The sequence below is a fragment of the Crocuta crocuta genome, unplaced genomic scaffold (genome assembly GCF_008692635.1).
Source record: "Crocuta crocuta isolate KB4526 unplaced genomic scaffold, BGI_CrCroc_1.0 scaffold69, whole genome shotgun sequence".
In the NCBI taxonomy this organism is placed as follows: domain Eukaryota; kingdom Metazoa; phylum Chordata; class Mammalia; order Carnivora; family Hyaenidae; genus Crocuta; species Crocuta crocuta.
Window position 1 is genome coordinate 2,103,692 of NW_027551576.1, and position 16,696 is coordinate 2,120,387.

At 55.5% G+C, this 16,696-nt stretch overlaps 1 protein-coding gene across 1 annotated transcript; it reads left to right on the top strand.

Annotated features, from left to right (window-relative positions):
• The first annotated feature begins 413 nt into the window (after positions 1–413).
• On the top strand, positions 414–15,812 carry SLC6A1 (solute carrier family 6 member 1). The gene is made up of 13 exons (XM_077751542.1): positions 414–565; positions 1,156–1,256; positions 2,113–2,222; positions 3,714–3,846; positions 6,934–7,068; positions 7,275–7,378; positions 7,674–7,798; positions 9,172–9,284; positions 9,642–9,773; positions 11,186–11,288; positions 12,879–12,979; positions 13,814–13,981; positions 15,699–15,812. Exons 1-13 carry the CDS (start codon positions 556–558, stop codon positions 15,810–15,812), a joined length of 1,449 nt encoding a protein of 482 aa, XP_077607668.1. The 5' UTR covers positions 414–555.
• Positions 15,813–16,696: the final 884 nt, after the last annotated feature.

Genomic DNA, 16,696 nt, shown 5'->3' on the forward strand with positions numbered 1-16,696 from the left:
GGGGGAGTGTCACAGCTGGGGGGGAGTGTCACAGCTGGGGGGAGTGTCACAGCTGGGGGAGAGAGTCACAGCTGGGGGAGAGAGTCACACCTGGGGGAGAGTGTCACACCTGGGGGAGAGTGTCACAGCTGGGAAGGGGCCCCTAAAGGCTCCAAAAGGGGCAGCCGGCCCCAGTTCCTGTTTCTTGTCCGTTAACCAAAAGGTGGCTATGTTAGCAAGACCAAGAAGTTCACCCCTTCGATTTGCCAAGAACGAGGGACATAGTTAGAGCGAAGGCCATCCTCGGGCCTCAGTGTGGCTGTGGTGCTGCTTCTGAGGCTGGGGGCCCAGATGTCATCGCTGCAGCCCGAGAGCGCCCTGCCCCGATGCCCCCTCTGCCCGCGGCTCCTCCAAAGCCTTGGGGCCATGAGCGTCTCTCTCCTCAACCCCACAGGGGCCTTCCTGATCCCCTACTTCCTGACCCTCATCTTTGCGGGGGTCCCTCTCTTCCTGCTGGAGTGCTCCCTGGGTCAGTACACGTCCATCGGGGGCCTGGGGGTGTGGAAGCTGGCCCCCATGTTCAAGGGTAAGTCTGCACGGTGGGGGGCCATGTGGCGGGACCCCTGCTCGCAGATCCTTGGTGAAATCAGGGCCTTCCCAGCGCCCCGGCCCCACTGGCGAGAGGGACCTGCTTGGTTCACTTCTGAGCAGAGTGGAGCCCTCGCCAGGGGCGGTGACAGATGGCGGCCCCGGCTATGATCTAGGGCGGTGGTGGTGGACAGGAGCACCCAGCCCAGAGCCCCCCCACCTCCGCCCCCACCGGCCTACTGTCCCTCGAGCTTATTCCCCCAGCCAGGGCTGGTATAATTTTCTTTGCTTCCATACTCAGTGCCTGACACCAGATGGATACGTGGAGAATCATTCTTGCCTGGCAAACCCAGACCCCGTCCCACCTGTAACCAGCCCGTGCCGGGCCCCAGAGCCAAGTCCCCACTTGCCAGACGTGTGTGACCCTAGCTAAGTTCCCGCCTCTCTCTTAGTCTCCAGGCCTCAATAACACCTGTCTCCAGGGGCCGGTGAGCTGGTGGGTACCATGGAAAATGAGAAGCATGGCACCCACCGGCCAGTTACTACGATCGTTCTGTTAAACAAAGATCGTGCTGCTGTCGCTCCCAGGTGTGGGCCTCGCGGCCGCCGTGCTATCATTCTGGCTGAACATCTACTATATCGTGATCATCTCCTGGGCCATCTACTACCTGTACAACTCCTTCACCACTGTGAGTGCGCCCTCGGATCGCGCCCCCCCCGGGGGGAGCCAGACCCAGGGAGTGCCATTTTGCCGGCAGGGCTATTCCTGGGAGGGGGGATGGGGGGGGTGGTTTGTGTTCAGTGGCCCCTGGTCCCCTACAAATTGTAGCCCCGTGAACCGGCACCCACTCCGAGCCAGCCACTGAGCCATGTGCTTCGTGTGGGCTAACATCTGCTCCTCTGGACACCCTTCTTAAGGCGGCTTTTGTTAGCTCATTTCTTATGGACCCAGACCACCTGGGTTCCAATCCTGACCGCTATATATACCAGCTGTGCAACTTCGAGAAAGAAACTTAACGTCTTTGAGCCACGGTGCCCTCGTTTATAAAATGAGGGTGAAAAATAAGGCCGGCCTCGTAGAGTTGTTGTGAGGACTAAGGAGTAAATATGTGCAAAAGGCTTAGAATCGTACTTCACAAGGAACAGATGCTGTTAAGTATTCGCTGTTAACATCTGTGTGCAGAGGGTCAGGCAGGCGAGATCTCTTACCCAAGGTCACAAGCTAGGAAGTGGCCCCCAGATGAACACACAAGATATCGTGGTGCAGCTTGGAAAGCGGATTTCCGGAGGGAAATGATCAAGGTTCAAGTTCCAGCTCTGGCCCTTAGGAGCTGTGTGATCTCGAACAAGTTTCTGCCCCTCTCTGATCTCTAAAATGGGGCTCTCGGCATGCCCTGCATCTGAGAGCTGTCGGGAAGGGCAGCGAGGTAACGGGTGGCTGTGAGGAGGCTCAGGGGCCGTGAGGATGGACGAAGCGTGCCGGGACCGCCATTGCCATCTCCGGGGGGCTCAGGTGGGTTTGTCGGTGCCCCTGTGCCTTTGCAGACGTTGCCATGGAAACAGTGTGACAACCCGTGGAACACAGACCGCTGCTTCTCCAACTACAGCATCGTCAACACCACCAACATGACCAGCGCCGTGGTGGAGTTCTGGGAGTAAGTGTGGGGACATCAGCGGGGGCGGGGGGGCCGTCAGCCAGGGCCGGCAGGAGACAGAGGCGCCCTGCAGAGGGAGCTGGGAGCCGGCGGTGTGCGCGGGGCACAGGGAGAAGCAGGGGGCAGTGAAGCCCTTTCTCCCCGTAGAGAGCTGGGCCGCTCGCTACAAACCGGGGAGAACGAATCGCTGCAGTACAGAGACTGAGTGCACAGAACAGAACAGAACAGAACGGACAGGGGTGAAGCGTGAGCCACCAGAAGGGAGGAGCCAGCACAGGCCAAGGAGAGTGGCCAGGGGAGGCCAACAAAATCCCAGCTCATCCTGAAAACCCGCCCCATCCACTTAGAAACCCAGAGTTGTTTGGAATAAAGGCACATGCACACACTCACACACGCGCGCGCGCGCGCGCGCACACACACACGGAAAGCCGTGCTGATTGTATCCTCAGGAGAACACGTCACATATGTGTATTGGGGTATTGATTTTACAGAAAGGGATCTCTTGGGCATGAAGGAGGCATTTGCGCTGGGTGGCTTGCAAGGGTCCGGGAGCCTTCTGGAAGGTTCCCTGGCACCTTGGAGAAGCTGCCAGGAGGAGCTGTTCTTAGGTGTCAGAGTACATGACTCTGGTCTTTGTGCAGAAACGTCCCTGGCCAGCCCATCTCCTCACAAACAGAAATGAGATTCTTCGGCTGCCGCTTCCTTCTGGCCTCTGCCACATACAAGTCTCTCACACCCATTCACGGTTGCATTCATCCATTTATTCAATCGACATTTCTTGAGCACTTACTGTGTGCGGCGTGGTTAGGGGCCTGGCAAACAGAAGCAAACAGGCAGCGGTAACAGCGGATGCGCAGGGCTGGGAGGAGGGGATGCGCGGGAGGCTGGAGGGGCCCCGGTTGGTACGTGGACCAGCCCAGGTAGGAAGTCACATCTGAGGATGAAAACCACGTAGGGAAGACAGGCGTCCGCAGGAGGAAGAGAATGCACGAAGGCTTGGACGCAGGGGAGTGCAAGCCAGCCGGAGGGGAGGGGAGCCGTCCAGTCTGACAGGCGTTCGAGGGGCTCAGGGAGAGCCGAGACAAGAGAGAAGTAGAGCCAGCCCCGAAGGCCCTCGCAAGGGCAGCCTGGGGGGGTTGGACTTCATTCTGAGGAAGTAAGGAGCTCTCCGCTGTAGGGTTTTAAGCAGGAGAGGGACACAGTCAGACAGACCACTTAGAAGGGTCTCTGGGGCTGGAGTGGGGACAGAGCAAAAGTGAAGGTGAGGGTAACAGATGAGCAATAAGGCGGCCAGACTAGGGCTCCCTTGAGCACAGAGCACTCTCTGCCAAGGAGTATAATGGACCCCGGTCTCCAGCCAGCCCCCGATCTCTGTAATCACAGATGCCAGCACAGTCACACTGCAGGGTGTCACCCGTGTCCAATCCCTAGGTACCCCTGGGTCACTCCAGCTCCCGCGTGACTTTCTGCTCCCCTCCACTGTTCCACCAGGCGGAATATGCATCAGATGACAGATGGGCTGGATAAGCCAGGCCAGATCCGCTGGCCCCTGGCCATCACCCTGGCCATCGCCTGGATCCTTGTGTATTTCTGTATCTGGAAAGGTGTTGGCTGGACTGGAAAGGTAAGGCCTGTGCACAGTGGGGACCAGAAGGGGACAAGTCCCCTGGGGGATCTCTGTAAGGATTGTGCACCGCGAGGAACCCCGTCGGACTTGTAGTGAGGCAGTTCTCTTCATCTCTCCCTGCCTCGGTTTCCTTTCCTGTAAAATGGGAATGGTAACACTGCCTACCTCCTGGGCAGTTGTGAGGATTAGATCCAATAATGCAAGTCAGACAGTTACACGGAGCCACGGCAAAGCAGGTGGTAAACTTGGCTCCGGGACCAGTGAACAAGCCTCGTGGGTGATCCAGAGATGACATTTCCACATCCCAGCCTTTGAGGAGCCACAGAAATGGACCAGTGAATGGTTAGGTACCCACACCCTGTTCTGAAACAGTCCTGAGTTCAGATCCCCACGTCCCTGTTTGCTTGGCTAGGTGACCTCACACCAGTCACTTCACTGCTCTGAAATTCCGTTTCCTCCTCTGAAAAATAGGGCTTATCTGGTGGTTTGTTATGAAAACCAAATGGAGTGGTGATTTTGTAAAGCCCTCAGCAGCTGATGAGAGGAGTTGGACTTGTTTTGTTTTTATTATGGTCAAGTTCAGGGGGTGGGGGGTGGCGAGGAGGTCCAGGCTGGGGACATGTGAGGAGCTCGCCACCCAAGTTAGGGAGGACTGGCCTCACTCCCATTCCTTTCCCCTTAAAGCCTCACCCCAGGAGTCCAGGGACAGAGGTGGCTCAGGCTGTCACTGGCCCCAGCCTGAAGGGAACTTAAAGGGCACCTGTCTTGAGTTTTTGCGGCAAGGAAGGGAGAGAAGGGATTTGAAAATCCGGGAACAGCAGGGGGGTCCAGACTACCCACGCTGACAGGAGCAAAACAGAACCTCAGCAGAGTCCGTGCTTGGGCGTGAGTACAGGTGATGAAAACCCCCCCAGTTCCAGGCTGGTGGGGCCTTTGGACCTTCCAGGCTCTCAGTCCCAAAGCCGGTGTCAAAACCTCTGGGATGTGTCCCTAAGCTGGGCAGTCAGGAGGAGGCCACAGGTGTCCCCCATCCCAATTTGAAGAAACAGAAGAATGTAGGGCCTAAGGGCACTGGAAGAAATAGAGCTGAGCTTGAGTCGCAGTCCCCTGATTCCTAGCTATGGGTGCTTGGGCAAGTCATTTCACCTCTCTGTGCCTCAGTCTCCTCATCTGTTAAATGAATACAATAATATAGTACCTTACAGGGTCGTCATAAAGACTGAGGAGAATAATCCATGCAGAGTATGTAGCATATGCCTACCCACCACATACTGTATGCCATGGAGACAATACATGGTGTCAGTTGTCTTTTGAGCGAGTCATCCAGTCCATCCGTAAACATTTATTAAGCACCTAGTGTATACCTAACTCATTCTGAACAAGGAAGACAGGTTAAAGTGTAAGACCTAAGCACTATATATTAAGCGTATTGTATATCCTCATACAACTGACCTTTCTGAGTAGACAGGTTGATTGTACCCATTTTCCAGACAAGAAAATCATGGCTCAGAGAGGGTAAGAAATTGATCCAATGTCATACAGCTCACAGGTGCCACAGATGGCTTCAAATTCCCTTTTCCTAATTCCTAGTACAGTGGCTTTCCGAGTGAATTATGGCTGTCTACGGCCATACCACCCTGAACGCACCCGATCTCGTCTGATCTCGAGTGGATTATGGCTGCCTTTCCTAACCCTGAAGAATCTCGGGGAAATGAAACTAACCTGGGGCACAACTCGTGCTGACCAGAAAATAGGGCCACGTGAGGCTGTGACATACAAGGGTTATTGAACTTGAAAACTGCCCTTTTACAACCGCGGACCGAGAAATGTAATCTCAGACGTGACGTCAGTCTTTTGACCATCAGTTTGGGGGGAAAACATATTTTTTTAATGATTATACTCAGTGCTAGCACCTATGTGGGGAAGGTGCATCCTGAAATGCTGAATCAAGGCCTGTTTCTGGAAGGTAATTGAGCAAAATACGGATCACGAGCCATTGAGAGGTTTATCCCCTTTTCGTCAGGAATTCTACTCCTAGAAAATGTTCCCAAGAGTGGTATAATAATTTTGGAGACAAAGTTGTTTTGTTTTTTTTTTTAAATGTTTTATTTATTTCTAGGAGACAGATAGAGACAGCATGAGCAGGGGAGGGTCAGAGAGAGAGGGAATCACAGACTCTGAAACAGGCTCCAGGCTCTGAGCTGGCTGTCAGCACAGAGCCCGACGCGGGGCTCGAACCCACGAACCGCGAGATCATGACCCAAGCGAAAGTCGGACACTTAACTGACTAAGCCACCCAGGCGCCCCATATATACAGGGCGTCCAGTGTTGTATTAGTGAGATTCACTTAAAATTCATTAGAAAGTATTAGGGAAATTCACATAAATGATTAACAGTAGGGGAACCCTTAAAAAGGATGGTAGAACCTTCTGAGTGGCTATTTTGCATAATTAAATATCACATTGTTAAGAGACAATAAAACAGTTTTTAGTAAACAAAGAAAGTACGTATTGTGTTTTTTAATTTTAAACGTGTTAAATGAAAATTCAAGTACACAATTTGAGCATCACTTTTAAAAAGAGTATGTGATCATACGTGCAAATCAGAGTCTCAAAAGAGGAACATTAAAATGTTCACCTTCGTGCTTTTACGTATTAGGCATTTATTGAGTGTCTCTTGTATACCACGGATTAGTCTAGGCATTGGGGAAACAAAAGTGAACAAGGCAAGCCCTCTCTTTCGTGTAACTTAAATTCTAGACGCTGTTGAAGGGAACTCTAAGTGTGTGTGTGTGTGTAAAATTTTCCTGACCGCGTATTTTACTTCAACACATTTAGACAGAAGTCAAAAAATAAAGGAGGGGTCGGGGAAAGGAAAAGCCATGTGCTGAGCTGGTGTGTTTGCACTCCAAGGAGAGGCTTCAGAAAAGTGGACAAACACAGCCGGTTAGGAATCCAGGAAGGCTTCCTGGAGGGGGTTGACCTGGAAGGCCACAGCAGATCCTGATATAGGAGACGTGGGGGCAGGGAACGACTGGGCACGCTGCAGGGGGTGTGACGACCACGTTGCCAACTTTTCCGCCAGGTGGTTTACTTCTCCGCCACCTACCCGTACATCATGCTGATCATCCTTTTCTTCCGTGGGGTTACGCTGCCCGGGGCCAAGGAGGGCATCCTGTTCTACATCACACCCAACTTCCGCAAGCTGTCCGACTCGGAGGTGAGCGCCTCCCTGGGCTCCCCGCCCCCCCCCGGCTGGGTGAAGGGGAGCCACCATTTACCAGCGTCATGGAAAGTTCCCGCATCTCTCTGACCCTCGTGGAAACCAAGCTGGTTGCCAGGTGGGGCTGGCCACCGCATGTCAAAGGCCCTGGGGCACTGTGGCAATGATTATGATTTTGACTCTTTTGACCATCCCACTTATAGGTGTGGCTGGATGCGGCAACCCAGATCTTCTTCTCCTACGGTCTGGGCCTGGGATCCCTGATCGCCCTTGGGAGCTATAATTCTTTCCACAACAACGTCTACAGGTGCCAGAGCCCCTTCCTTCCCGGCCACGCCCCTCCGACGCAAGCCCGCGCGTGGCCACGCCCCCGTACAGACCACGCCCCCTGGGCTTTCTCCGCTGTCAACTCCACTCCTCACTAAGCGGATTCCTTTCCGGCCACCCCTTCCTGTTCCACCCCTTCCCTGGGATGGGGTGGGGGCACCTGCCCAGCAGTCCCTTTTCTGCCTGCCCCTCAGCCCTCAGCCCTCCTAACGCGGCTCCTAGCTCCCCTCCTTGCCAGCCCCGCCCTCACTGGCTCCGCCCTTTCCTCCGCGCAGGGACTCCATCATCGTCTGCTGCATCAATTCCTGCACCAGCATGTTCGCAGGATTTGTCATCTTCTCCATCGTGGGCTTCATGGCCCATGTCACCAAGAGGTCCATCGCTGATGTGGCGGCCTCAGGTTCGGGCCGCCCATTCGAGGCCCGGGGCTCCTGGGGTGGGAGGGGATAGGGCGCGGCATCTGTGGCCGTCATCATCACCAGCAGCAAGGCGGCGGGGGACACGCACGCGGGCAGAGGGAAGAGCCAGTGCGAAGGCCTGGAGTCAGGGATGAGTGGGGTGTGTGGGCTCCCTGGCACTGGGCATCACGATGTGCCGGGCAGAGCACGGAGCGTTTTAGTTGCAAAGCATCTCTGAACCTTTCCAACACCCTGGAGTCGATGCTTCTGCTATCCCATTTACTAGGTGGGGAAACTGAGGCTCATGGACCACGTTCATCAAGCTAGAAAAACGGTGGGCTTGGAATTGAACATAGACCTGGCTGATCAAGAAGCCTGGGCTCTTAATGGCCTGACCATACTGGGTCTTCCAGCCCAAGGCTGCCTTCTGCAGGGAGAAGGCAGACTCTTGCCCCCTGGGATATAAACCTTCTTCCAGCTCAGATGTGCTCACCGGCATGACACAATGTGCCTAAATCTTTGCTTTGGTCCCACGTCCAAACATGTCCTCACCAAGCGGGCTGTACCTGCTCTGTTCACCACACGGTCATCAATGCCGCAGGGTCCCGGGAGAAGCCCAGGCAGCCCTCGCCTCCTGACTCAGCCAAGAGAGCAGTGAGATGAGGGACCCGCTGTGTTCACAGCGGAGGCCCTGGGCCTCAGGGAGACATCTCCTCCATCATGGAGAACTGGGCCGGTCATGTGGAAAGGAACTTTCTCCACTGATGTCCTCATCTTCCCTACAATGGCCAGCTCATTTCTCTGGGCCGCCCCAGCCACCACCCCCCTTTCCTGAGCCAGACCCAGGAAGATTGCAGTTTCTTTCCTTCTCCTTCCGAGGTTCCCCCTGATCTCTTGACTACCCCCGACCCAGACACTCAAGCGCAGTATGTCCCAAATTGATGGCTTTAAGCCTTCTCCTTCCCTGTGCTCCCACAAGGTGCCACCATCCAGTAGCCAGGGCAGCCCCGGAATCACCCTGAGCCCTTCCTTCACCTCCACTCCACAAACCAGCCAGTACCAGGACCTGCCCGTCCCCACCGCCTTTCTTTTCCTCCATGTGGTCACCGCTCTGCACCTGCACTGTCCCCACCACGGGCCAGGCCACCGCGGTCCCTCATTTCATCTCCCTGGAACCCTGGCCTCCAGACTCAGCCGTACTCCCTCCGCTGCCCACACGCACTCGGTATCCTCACCTAGGAAAAGGGGGGCTGACGGCACTCACCCAGAGGGTTACTCGGAAGGTGAAATGCAGAAAAGCTTAGAAAGTGGGTGGTGTGCTGGGTATGCAGTAGGTGCTCAGCACCTTTCTTCTTTTTCGCCCTGCCCTCCACAGGCCCCGGGTTGGCGTTCCTGGCGTACCCAGAGGCGGTGACTCAGCTGCCCATCTCTCCCCTCTGGGCCATCCTCTTCTTCTCGATGCTGCTGATGCTGGGCATCGACAGCCAGGTGAGGGTGCCCTCCCCGGCCCTTTGGGGAGCCCCCAGCCAGCTCTGCGGCTCTGGAGGGGAGGGGGAATCAGGGAGAGGTGGCCATTGTCTTAGCTCTCCAGGAAGATGGTCAGGTGTTTCAGACCCCTAGCTGTTCCGCCACATGAGACTTTAGGGATCAGCTCCTCCGCTTTCCCCGTTTTCCAGATGGGGAAACTGATGTCCAGAGGGAAGGGTCACAAAGAGAGGCAGAGGCAGGCCTGGATCTTGGGGCCCTGACATTGCCGGACCCCTCGGGTCGTGCCCCAGATAGTCAGGCTTCGGACAGGTTGGGCTGAGGTCTGCGGCGCGTGGCTGACCCTTGTCCCGCTTGAAGTTCTGCACCGTGGAGGGCTTCATCACGGCCCTGGTGGACGAGTACCCCAGACTCCTCCGCAACCGCAGGGAGCTCTTCATCGCTGCCGTCTGCATCGTCTCCTACCTGATCGGCCTCTCTAACATCACCCAGGTGAGCTCGCCGGGCCCCTGGCACACCTCTGGGGTGGCCACTTCCAGGTCCTCCCCACCCCAGCCTCATGCTGTCTCACCCTCAGTCTGTTCGTTGAGCACCATCTCTGTGCCGAGCCCAGCACACACAGCAGGAAGGCGTCCCTGCCCGCGGGGTGGGAGGGCGGGACACACACACACTGAGCTAGAAATGATACAAGACAGCTAGAGAATACAGCCCCTGGCCCAGCCCGGGGCCCCGGGACTGCTTCCTGGAGGAAGGGATACAGGGACTGTGTTTTTAAAAACTCACAAACATTAACAGGAGAGTCGAGCTGGAGTTGAGCCTTTGACCTTGACACTGTCTCTTCCTCTTGGTCCCACTTTGCTGTTTCTACTGATATTAATGAGCACTCCTCTCTGCATTCAGGGCCCTTCTGGTCTAGTCAGAAGGTGTACACGTCGCTGATGAATTGTACAATAAATGTAAATGACCCTAGAGCCATGAGCTCCACCCTGCGGGTCTGCTTTATGATGCACAGAATTACCCGCGGATTCAAATACACTTCATTCCCAGAACATCCTTCATTTGTTCCTTCATTCCTCCATAGTTGTTACATACTCACCACAGGCCTCACGTGACACTGGAAATTCAGCAGTCATCGTGACGGACACCGTGTCTGCTTTCTTGGGGCCTCCACTCTGATGGACAAGACTGATGTACAAATTAGATCATTCAGAGAGTGTTCATTGCCATGAAGAAAAGAGGGAATGACCAGTGAGGGTGGAGGAATGCCACCTCAGAGTAGTCAGGAGAGGGCCCTCTGAGGAAGTGGCAGTTGAGCTGAGACTCAAATGATGAGGAAGAGACAGCCAGGGGAAGATGGAGCGGGGCGGGGGGAAGAAGGCACAGCAGGTGCTAAGGTCCTGAGGTGGGCGTGGGTTGGGGAAGTTTGAGGAGCAGAGGGAGTGAGGAGACAGGTCGGGAGTGCAGAACGAGATCATACAGGACCTTGCAGGCCAGAGCCATTTGTATTTTGTGTGGTGTGGTATGGTGTAGTATGGAATGGTATGGAATTTTAATCTCTCTCAACTCTTGATGTGTTGTAGTTACATCTTCTGTAAGCCACGGAAAGCTTTAAGCAGGGAAGGGGCATAACTGATCAACCGTGTGGAGAGGTGGCTCTGATGACCAGCTCCTCTCCCACCAGCATTGCCCGGAAGGGGACGTTTCTCTTCCCCAGACATTCCTTCCCAGTTCCCAGAGATGCGGTGATCACCTCCTCACATAGGCCCTTGATGCCTCTTTTAATATTCCCTTAAGCCTTCTCCTTGCAGCGTTGTCTAACACCTTCCTGGCCGTGTGGGCTGTGAGCTGAGCGCCCCGGGCTCTGGCCGGAAGTGGATCCGTTCTCACTGCCTTTCCTCTCTCAGGGAGGCATCTATGTCTTCAAGCTGTTTGATTACTACTCTGCCAGCGGCATGAGCCTGCTGTTCCTCGTCTTCTTCGAATGTGTCTCCATTTCCTGGTTTTACGGTGAGTGTCCACCCTCCTTCCTCCTACCCTCCCTCATTCATTCATTCATTCATTCATTCATTTGTTCGTTCGTTCGTTCATTTAGTCCGTCAGTCAGTTAGTCCTTTCTTCAATTATCATTCAGCAAATACAACTTGAGCACCAAGCCCTTTCTATACATTAGTTCACAACTGACCCTTGAACAACCCGGGTTGGAACCACCCGGTCTCCTTATTCTGTGTATAAATACAGGACAGTGTTTTTTCTGATACTTTCATCACTGTAATACAGTACTGCAAATGTATTTTCTCTTCCCGCAGATTTTCTTGATCGCATTTCTTTTCTCTGGCTTACTTTATTGTGAAAACACGGTGCATAATGCATAGAACCTACCAAATACATATTGATCTACCGTTTGTTATTGGCAAGGCTTCCAATCATCGCTAAGCTGTTGGTGGTTACATTTCTGGAGAATCCAAAGTTATTTGCAGATTTTTGACTGCGTGTTGGGGGTCAGCGCACCTGGATGCTCCAAGGCCAGCTGTACTTAGTCCCCACAGCAGTCTGATGAAGTTAGCACAGGAAACTCTGCTTAGAAGATAAATTTATTTGAAATGGGAGCCAAAAATGTCTTCATAAATGTTGGGATCAGAGGGTTTGAGATTTTATCTAGAAAAGTAAAACCGGGGGCGCCTGGGTGGCTCAGTTGGTTAAGCGTCCGACTCGTGACCTCAGCTCAGGTCTCGATCTCGGGGTTGTGAAGTCAAGCCTCATGTTGGGCTCCACGTTGGGCACGAAGCCTACTTAAAAGAAACCAAATCTACAAAAGTTCTAAAGTTAAATACGTAACCAAAATGGGGCTATAATTGAAAGTACGCGCTGCCTTAGACCAGGAAGGGAGTAAACAGTGACTTTATGTTCGTGTCACGGCCTGAGCTTCCGGACCCCGCCAGGGGACAGTCCAGGGTCATCCTCACCTGTCTTCCCGGGTCCCTCCCAGCCCTTGATGGTCCCTCCACTTTCTTCACCACCTCCTCCTCCTCCTCGTTCCCTCACCCCCCCTCAACCGGCCTAACGCTGTCAGACCCTCGCTGGTCACTGGCTTTGTTTAGAATTCGGGCAGTGCCCAGCGTCGGGCTTGGGAACTCCATGACGCCTGTGATTTTCTCTAGGCTTTGTGGTTCTTCTTTGCAGTCGGCCACCCGTAGCTTGTAGCATCCGATCATCGGAGGAAAACGCCCCGTCCAGCAGAGCCTTGAAGGAAGGGCCAGGCTGGCTGTCGGGTGGGAGGGACATCGAGGGAGGCGGGGACCTCTTCATACGCATGTCCTTTGGTCGGTGGGTGTTCTCCCGTGAGGGTGCCTGGCTTTCCCGCACGACCCACTTGCCGGGGGTTGGCTGTTGAGATGGCGAGGACCCCCCCGGAGACAGAGCCCCTTATTCCACACTTGATCGTAGCCGAAAGGCCGAGAAGCGATGTAGCCCCCTGCTGCAGACAAGGGGCTGAGGGTCCGGGACGTCAGGTGACCTGCCCATGGTCAGACCGCCCGGAGGGGCCGGGCTGGGGCTTTGAGCTCACTCATCCCTGCTGCTCTTGTCCAAACGGCCCAGGTGTCAACCGATTCTACGACAACATCCAAGAGATGGTCGGCTCCAGGCCCTGCATCTGGTGGAAACTCTGCTGGTCCTTCTTCACCCCCATCATTGTGGCGGTAAGGACGTCCGCGTGAGGCCGGACCAGGCCCTGGGGCGACTCAGGTCCCGAGAGAAACTGCCGGAAGCAGCGGGGCCCATTCCCGAATAATACTACCGCCGCCCCCCTCCCGGCCGAGCGCCTGCTCTGTGCTACGCGGGGCACCGTGGTGCGTGACGCCGTCCTCACAACCCTCGGCCACGTGGGCATCCTTGCCCCGGCCTTACCGCTGAGGCGCCCGGGCCCAGGCCGCCAGCTCCACCCGGCCAGCTGGTACTGCGTTCAGGCCAGATGTGCCTGATTCTGAAGCTCGAGCCCTGGGCTCGGGGAGGCCTCTTTTTCTGCGCATCCTTCGTGCCCTAGGCAGGAGGAAGGTGAGGCAGGGGCAGGCCGAGGCAGGCTGCCCCAGTCCTTGCGGGGGGTCGGGGGGGTCAGGCCACTGCCTGTGTCGTGTCCTGCAGAAGGCACTCAGCTGATGGCCGACTAGAGGCTGACGTCCAGTCCTCATTCTGCTTGCCAAGCTGCTTCTCTTGGAAGACGGAGGCCTTTTTCTATTGGTGCTCCCAGAAAGGGTCCCTTTTTCTGTCGGGCCTTCCAGAGAGGGCACCAGCTTCAAGCTGGTCCTCGTGAAAGGGGTGCCGCTTTCTGTGGGTTCCGAAGGGGACAAAGGTGTCTTAGGTACCAGCAGCGGCCTTGGGTGCAGGATTCCCAAGATGCTGGGCCCTTACGAGGGTCAGCCTCATGGCAAGGGAGGCGGTCCGTGGACCCATCAGCTTCAGGTCTGGGAAGAGGCCGGGATCGTCGAGTCCGGGTGACCGACGGCCCGCCACCCGCTCTCCCCCACCGTCCCCAGGGCGTGTTCATTTTCAGTGCTGTGCAGATGACTCCTCTCACCATGGGAAACTACGTTTTCCCCAAATGGGGCCAGGGCGTCGGCTGGCTCATGGCTCTGTCTTCCATGGTCCTCATCCCCGGTTACATGGCCTACATGTTCCTCACCTTAAAGGGCTCTCTGAAGCAGGTAAGCCCTTCTGCACCATTTAGATTGCTCGTCCCCTGCCCCTACTATGCTGGGCACAGCCCACTATGCTTGCAGAGCTCGCAGTCTAGTTGGGAAATAGCCAACTCAGTATCCAATGACAGTAGGGTATTAGAAGCAGCATGATTTGGGTAAACCAGGGAGATGGGTTAGCCCTGCCTGGGTTGAGGAGGGTTAAGAAAGGCTTCTTGAAAGAGAAGATAGCTAAGAAGAAGCCTAAGGATGAGCCCGGAGTTAAAGTAGGAGCAGAAAGAATGTTCCTAGAAGGGGATGGGAAGGAAGCATGTGCAAAGGCCCAGGGGTATAAACTGCATGTGGTGAACTGAAGGGAGATCGTTGTGGCCGGAGGGTAGAGGGGGCTGCAGAGGGGATGATAAGAGATGAGGTTGGGGATGTAAGGAGGTCAGGCTCATGACGGGCTTTGAAAATTAGGACAAGAACTTTGGACTTTATCCTGAAGGCAAAGGGGAGCCTCAGAGGTTTAAAGCAGGTGAAGGGTAGGGTCAGATGTATCGAGGGCTTACCCTAGACCTCTTTTGTGCACTTGATAAAGACAAAACCTGCTCTGACCCTCGAGGACAGATAATGGGAGGCACGCTGCCCTCAGCAGGGGCCTACTAGCACATTCGCGGTCCATGCCAGCTCTTTGTTAAGTTAAATCAAATTCTCGAGTGGAACAAGCCCATGTTGGGGTACCCAGGCGCTAGAGACATCGAGGCAGGAAGTGGGCGCCGAGGACATTTCACTGCGGAGGGGTGATGATCAGAATGCAGGGCCTGGGGTCAGTGGACCTTCGAGACCAGTCAGAGCAGAAGAGGGGGTGCTGTGGTCTACGGCCTAACGAAGACAAGCGGGGGGGTTGTGTGTAGGCCCTGGGCCGGCCTCCTCCAGCCGCAGATGGAGAAACTGAGATCAGGCGGGGAAACTGCTTCCCCACCCCTGGCAGTAAGTCAGGAAGTCCTTCGAAGAGCTGCGGCCCGCAGCCCCTTCTGCCGGCTCCAGGCCCAATGCTTTCCTTTCCCATGGTCCTCTGCTGAGCCCCCAGAAGGCGGTCAGGGCTTGGAGTGGCAGAGAAGCAACGGCGGTGCATTTGAGGGCAGCTCAGCCTGTGCAAAGGCCCGGGGGTGGGCACATCTGAAGACAGCGCATTAGCTGAAGGGGCAGGATTGAGAGAAGGGCACGCGTGTAGAGAAGGTAGTGGGAAATCCACTCAGGAAATGTGAATTGAACACCTGCTATGTGACAGACAGTATTATCAGGGCCAGAGACACAGTTGCCATGAGAAAAACAGGCAAAAATCCCACCCTCGTGGGGCTTACGTTCTAGCAGAGGAAGACCAACAATTAACAAAATAAAAACATGTTAGATAAGGACGAGTACCGTGGAGAAAAATAAAGTAGAAAGGGGTTTTGGGGAGTGCTGAGTGAGGCCTTGCTGACAAGGTGACACTGAGCCAAGACCTAAGGAGGTAGAGCTTGAACTGTGTAATTATCTGAAAGGAAGGATGTACCAGACAGGGCAAGTGCAAAGGCCCTGAGGCAGGTGCATGTTTGACATGGGTGAGGAGGCCAGTGTGGCTGGAGTGAAGTAAGTGGCAGGGACGGAGGGGAGCAGCAAAGAGAGGGGCCAGTGGGGGGGTTATTATAGTANGGCGGCCGGCCTTCCTCCTCCCAGCCCAGCTTCTCCCTGGTGCCCGCAGCGCATCCAGGTTATGATCCAGCCCAGCGAAGACATCGTGCGTCCCGAGAACGGTCCAGAGCAGCCCCAGGCCAGCGGCTCGGCCAGCACTGAGGCNACCGTGACCACCACTTGATGTCTGAAGATACCGTCTATCTCAACCTACCTCGAGTGGCGGCGAGTGCAGACACCATCACCGTGCGAGGAAGGGGGGGACAGCCACGCCCCCGGTGGGCCCCGCCCGGGGCAGAGATACCGCCGGCTCCAGCAGCTGTAGGCTGGCGACCTTTATAGTCCGGGCCCCATAAGCATCAAGCAACCAGCCTTTGTGACTGTGTGCCGACCCCTTGCACCCTGCCCGAGAGTGTGATGCGGCGTGGCCCCACACCTCGTGGCTTTCCCGTGACTCTCATCTCGGGCTTTGCAGGCAGTTTGGTTCGTCAGACGCTGCTCTGTACACGTGAAAAGGGCATTTTGTACAACGGGGATTTCCAGGGAGAGCTCGCTCTTAAGCAGCGGGGAGCCAGCGGAGTTCGTTCGTTCTTTTTTTTTTTTTTTTTTTTTTTCCTTCCCNTCTGTGGCCCGTGGTTCCCTGTCCCCCCCCCCGCCCCGTCCGGCCAGGCCACTCGGATCACACCTGGCCCAACAGCGATCATTCCAGAGGGCCCAGCTCTCTCACTTCCTCCGTGGAAAACTGCCGCAAGCACAACTGATCTTTTTATTGCTGTTCTGGGGGCCCGAGGTCCCGCCGGGGGGTGGAGGGGGGAATTCCCTAACCAGGAGCCCCAGTTTCTCTGAGGCCTCCGCATTTTACGGCACACAAGTCAGGTGCAGAGGAAATCAAGGCGGAGGTCCGTCTGTCTGTCCTCGAGGCTGAACGGATGCACTTCTCTTTCTGTCTCCCCTTTCTGCCATGTCCTCACTGCCGCCCCCCTCAAAATGCTGCCTTCCTGGTTCACGCCCCTCAGCGGGAATCCCCTCACTGCCACGGAAATCTCCCCAGGCCACTAACTGAGGAGC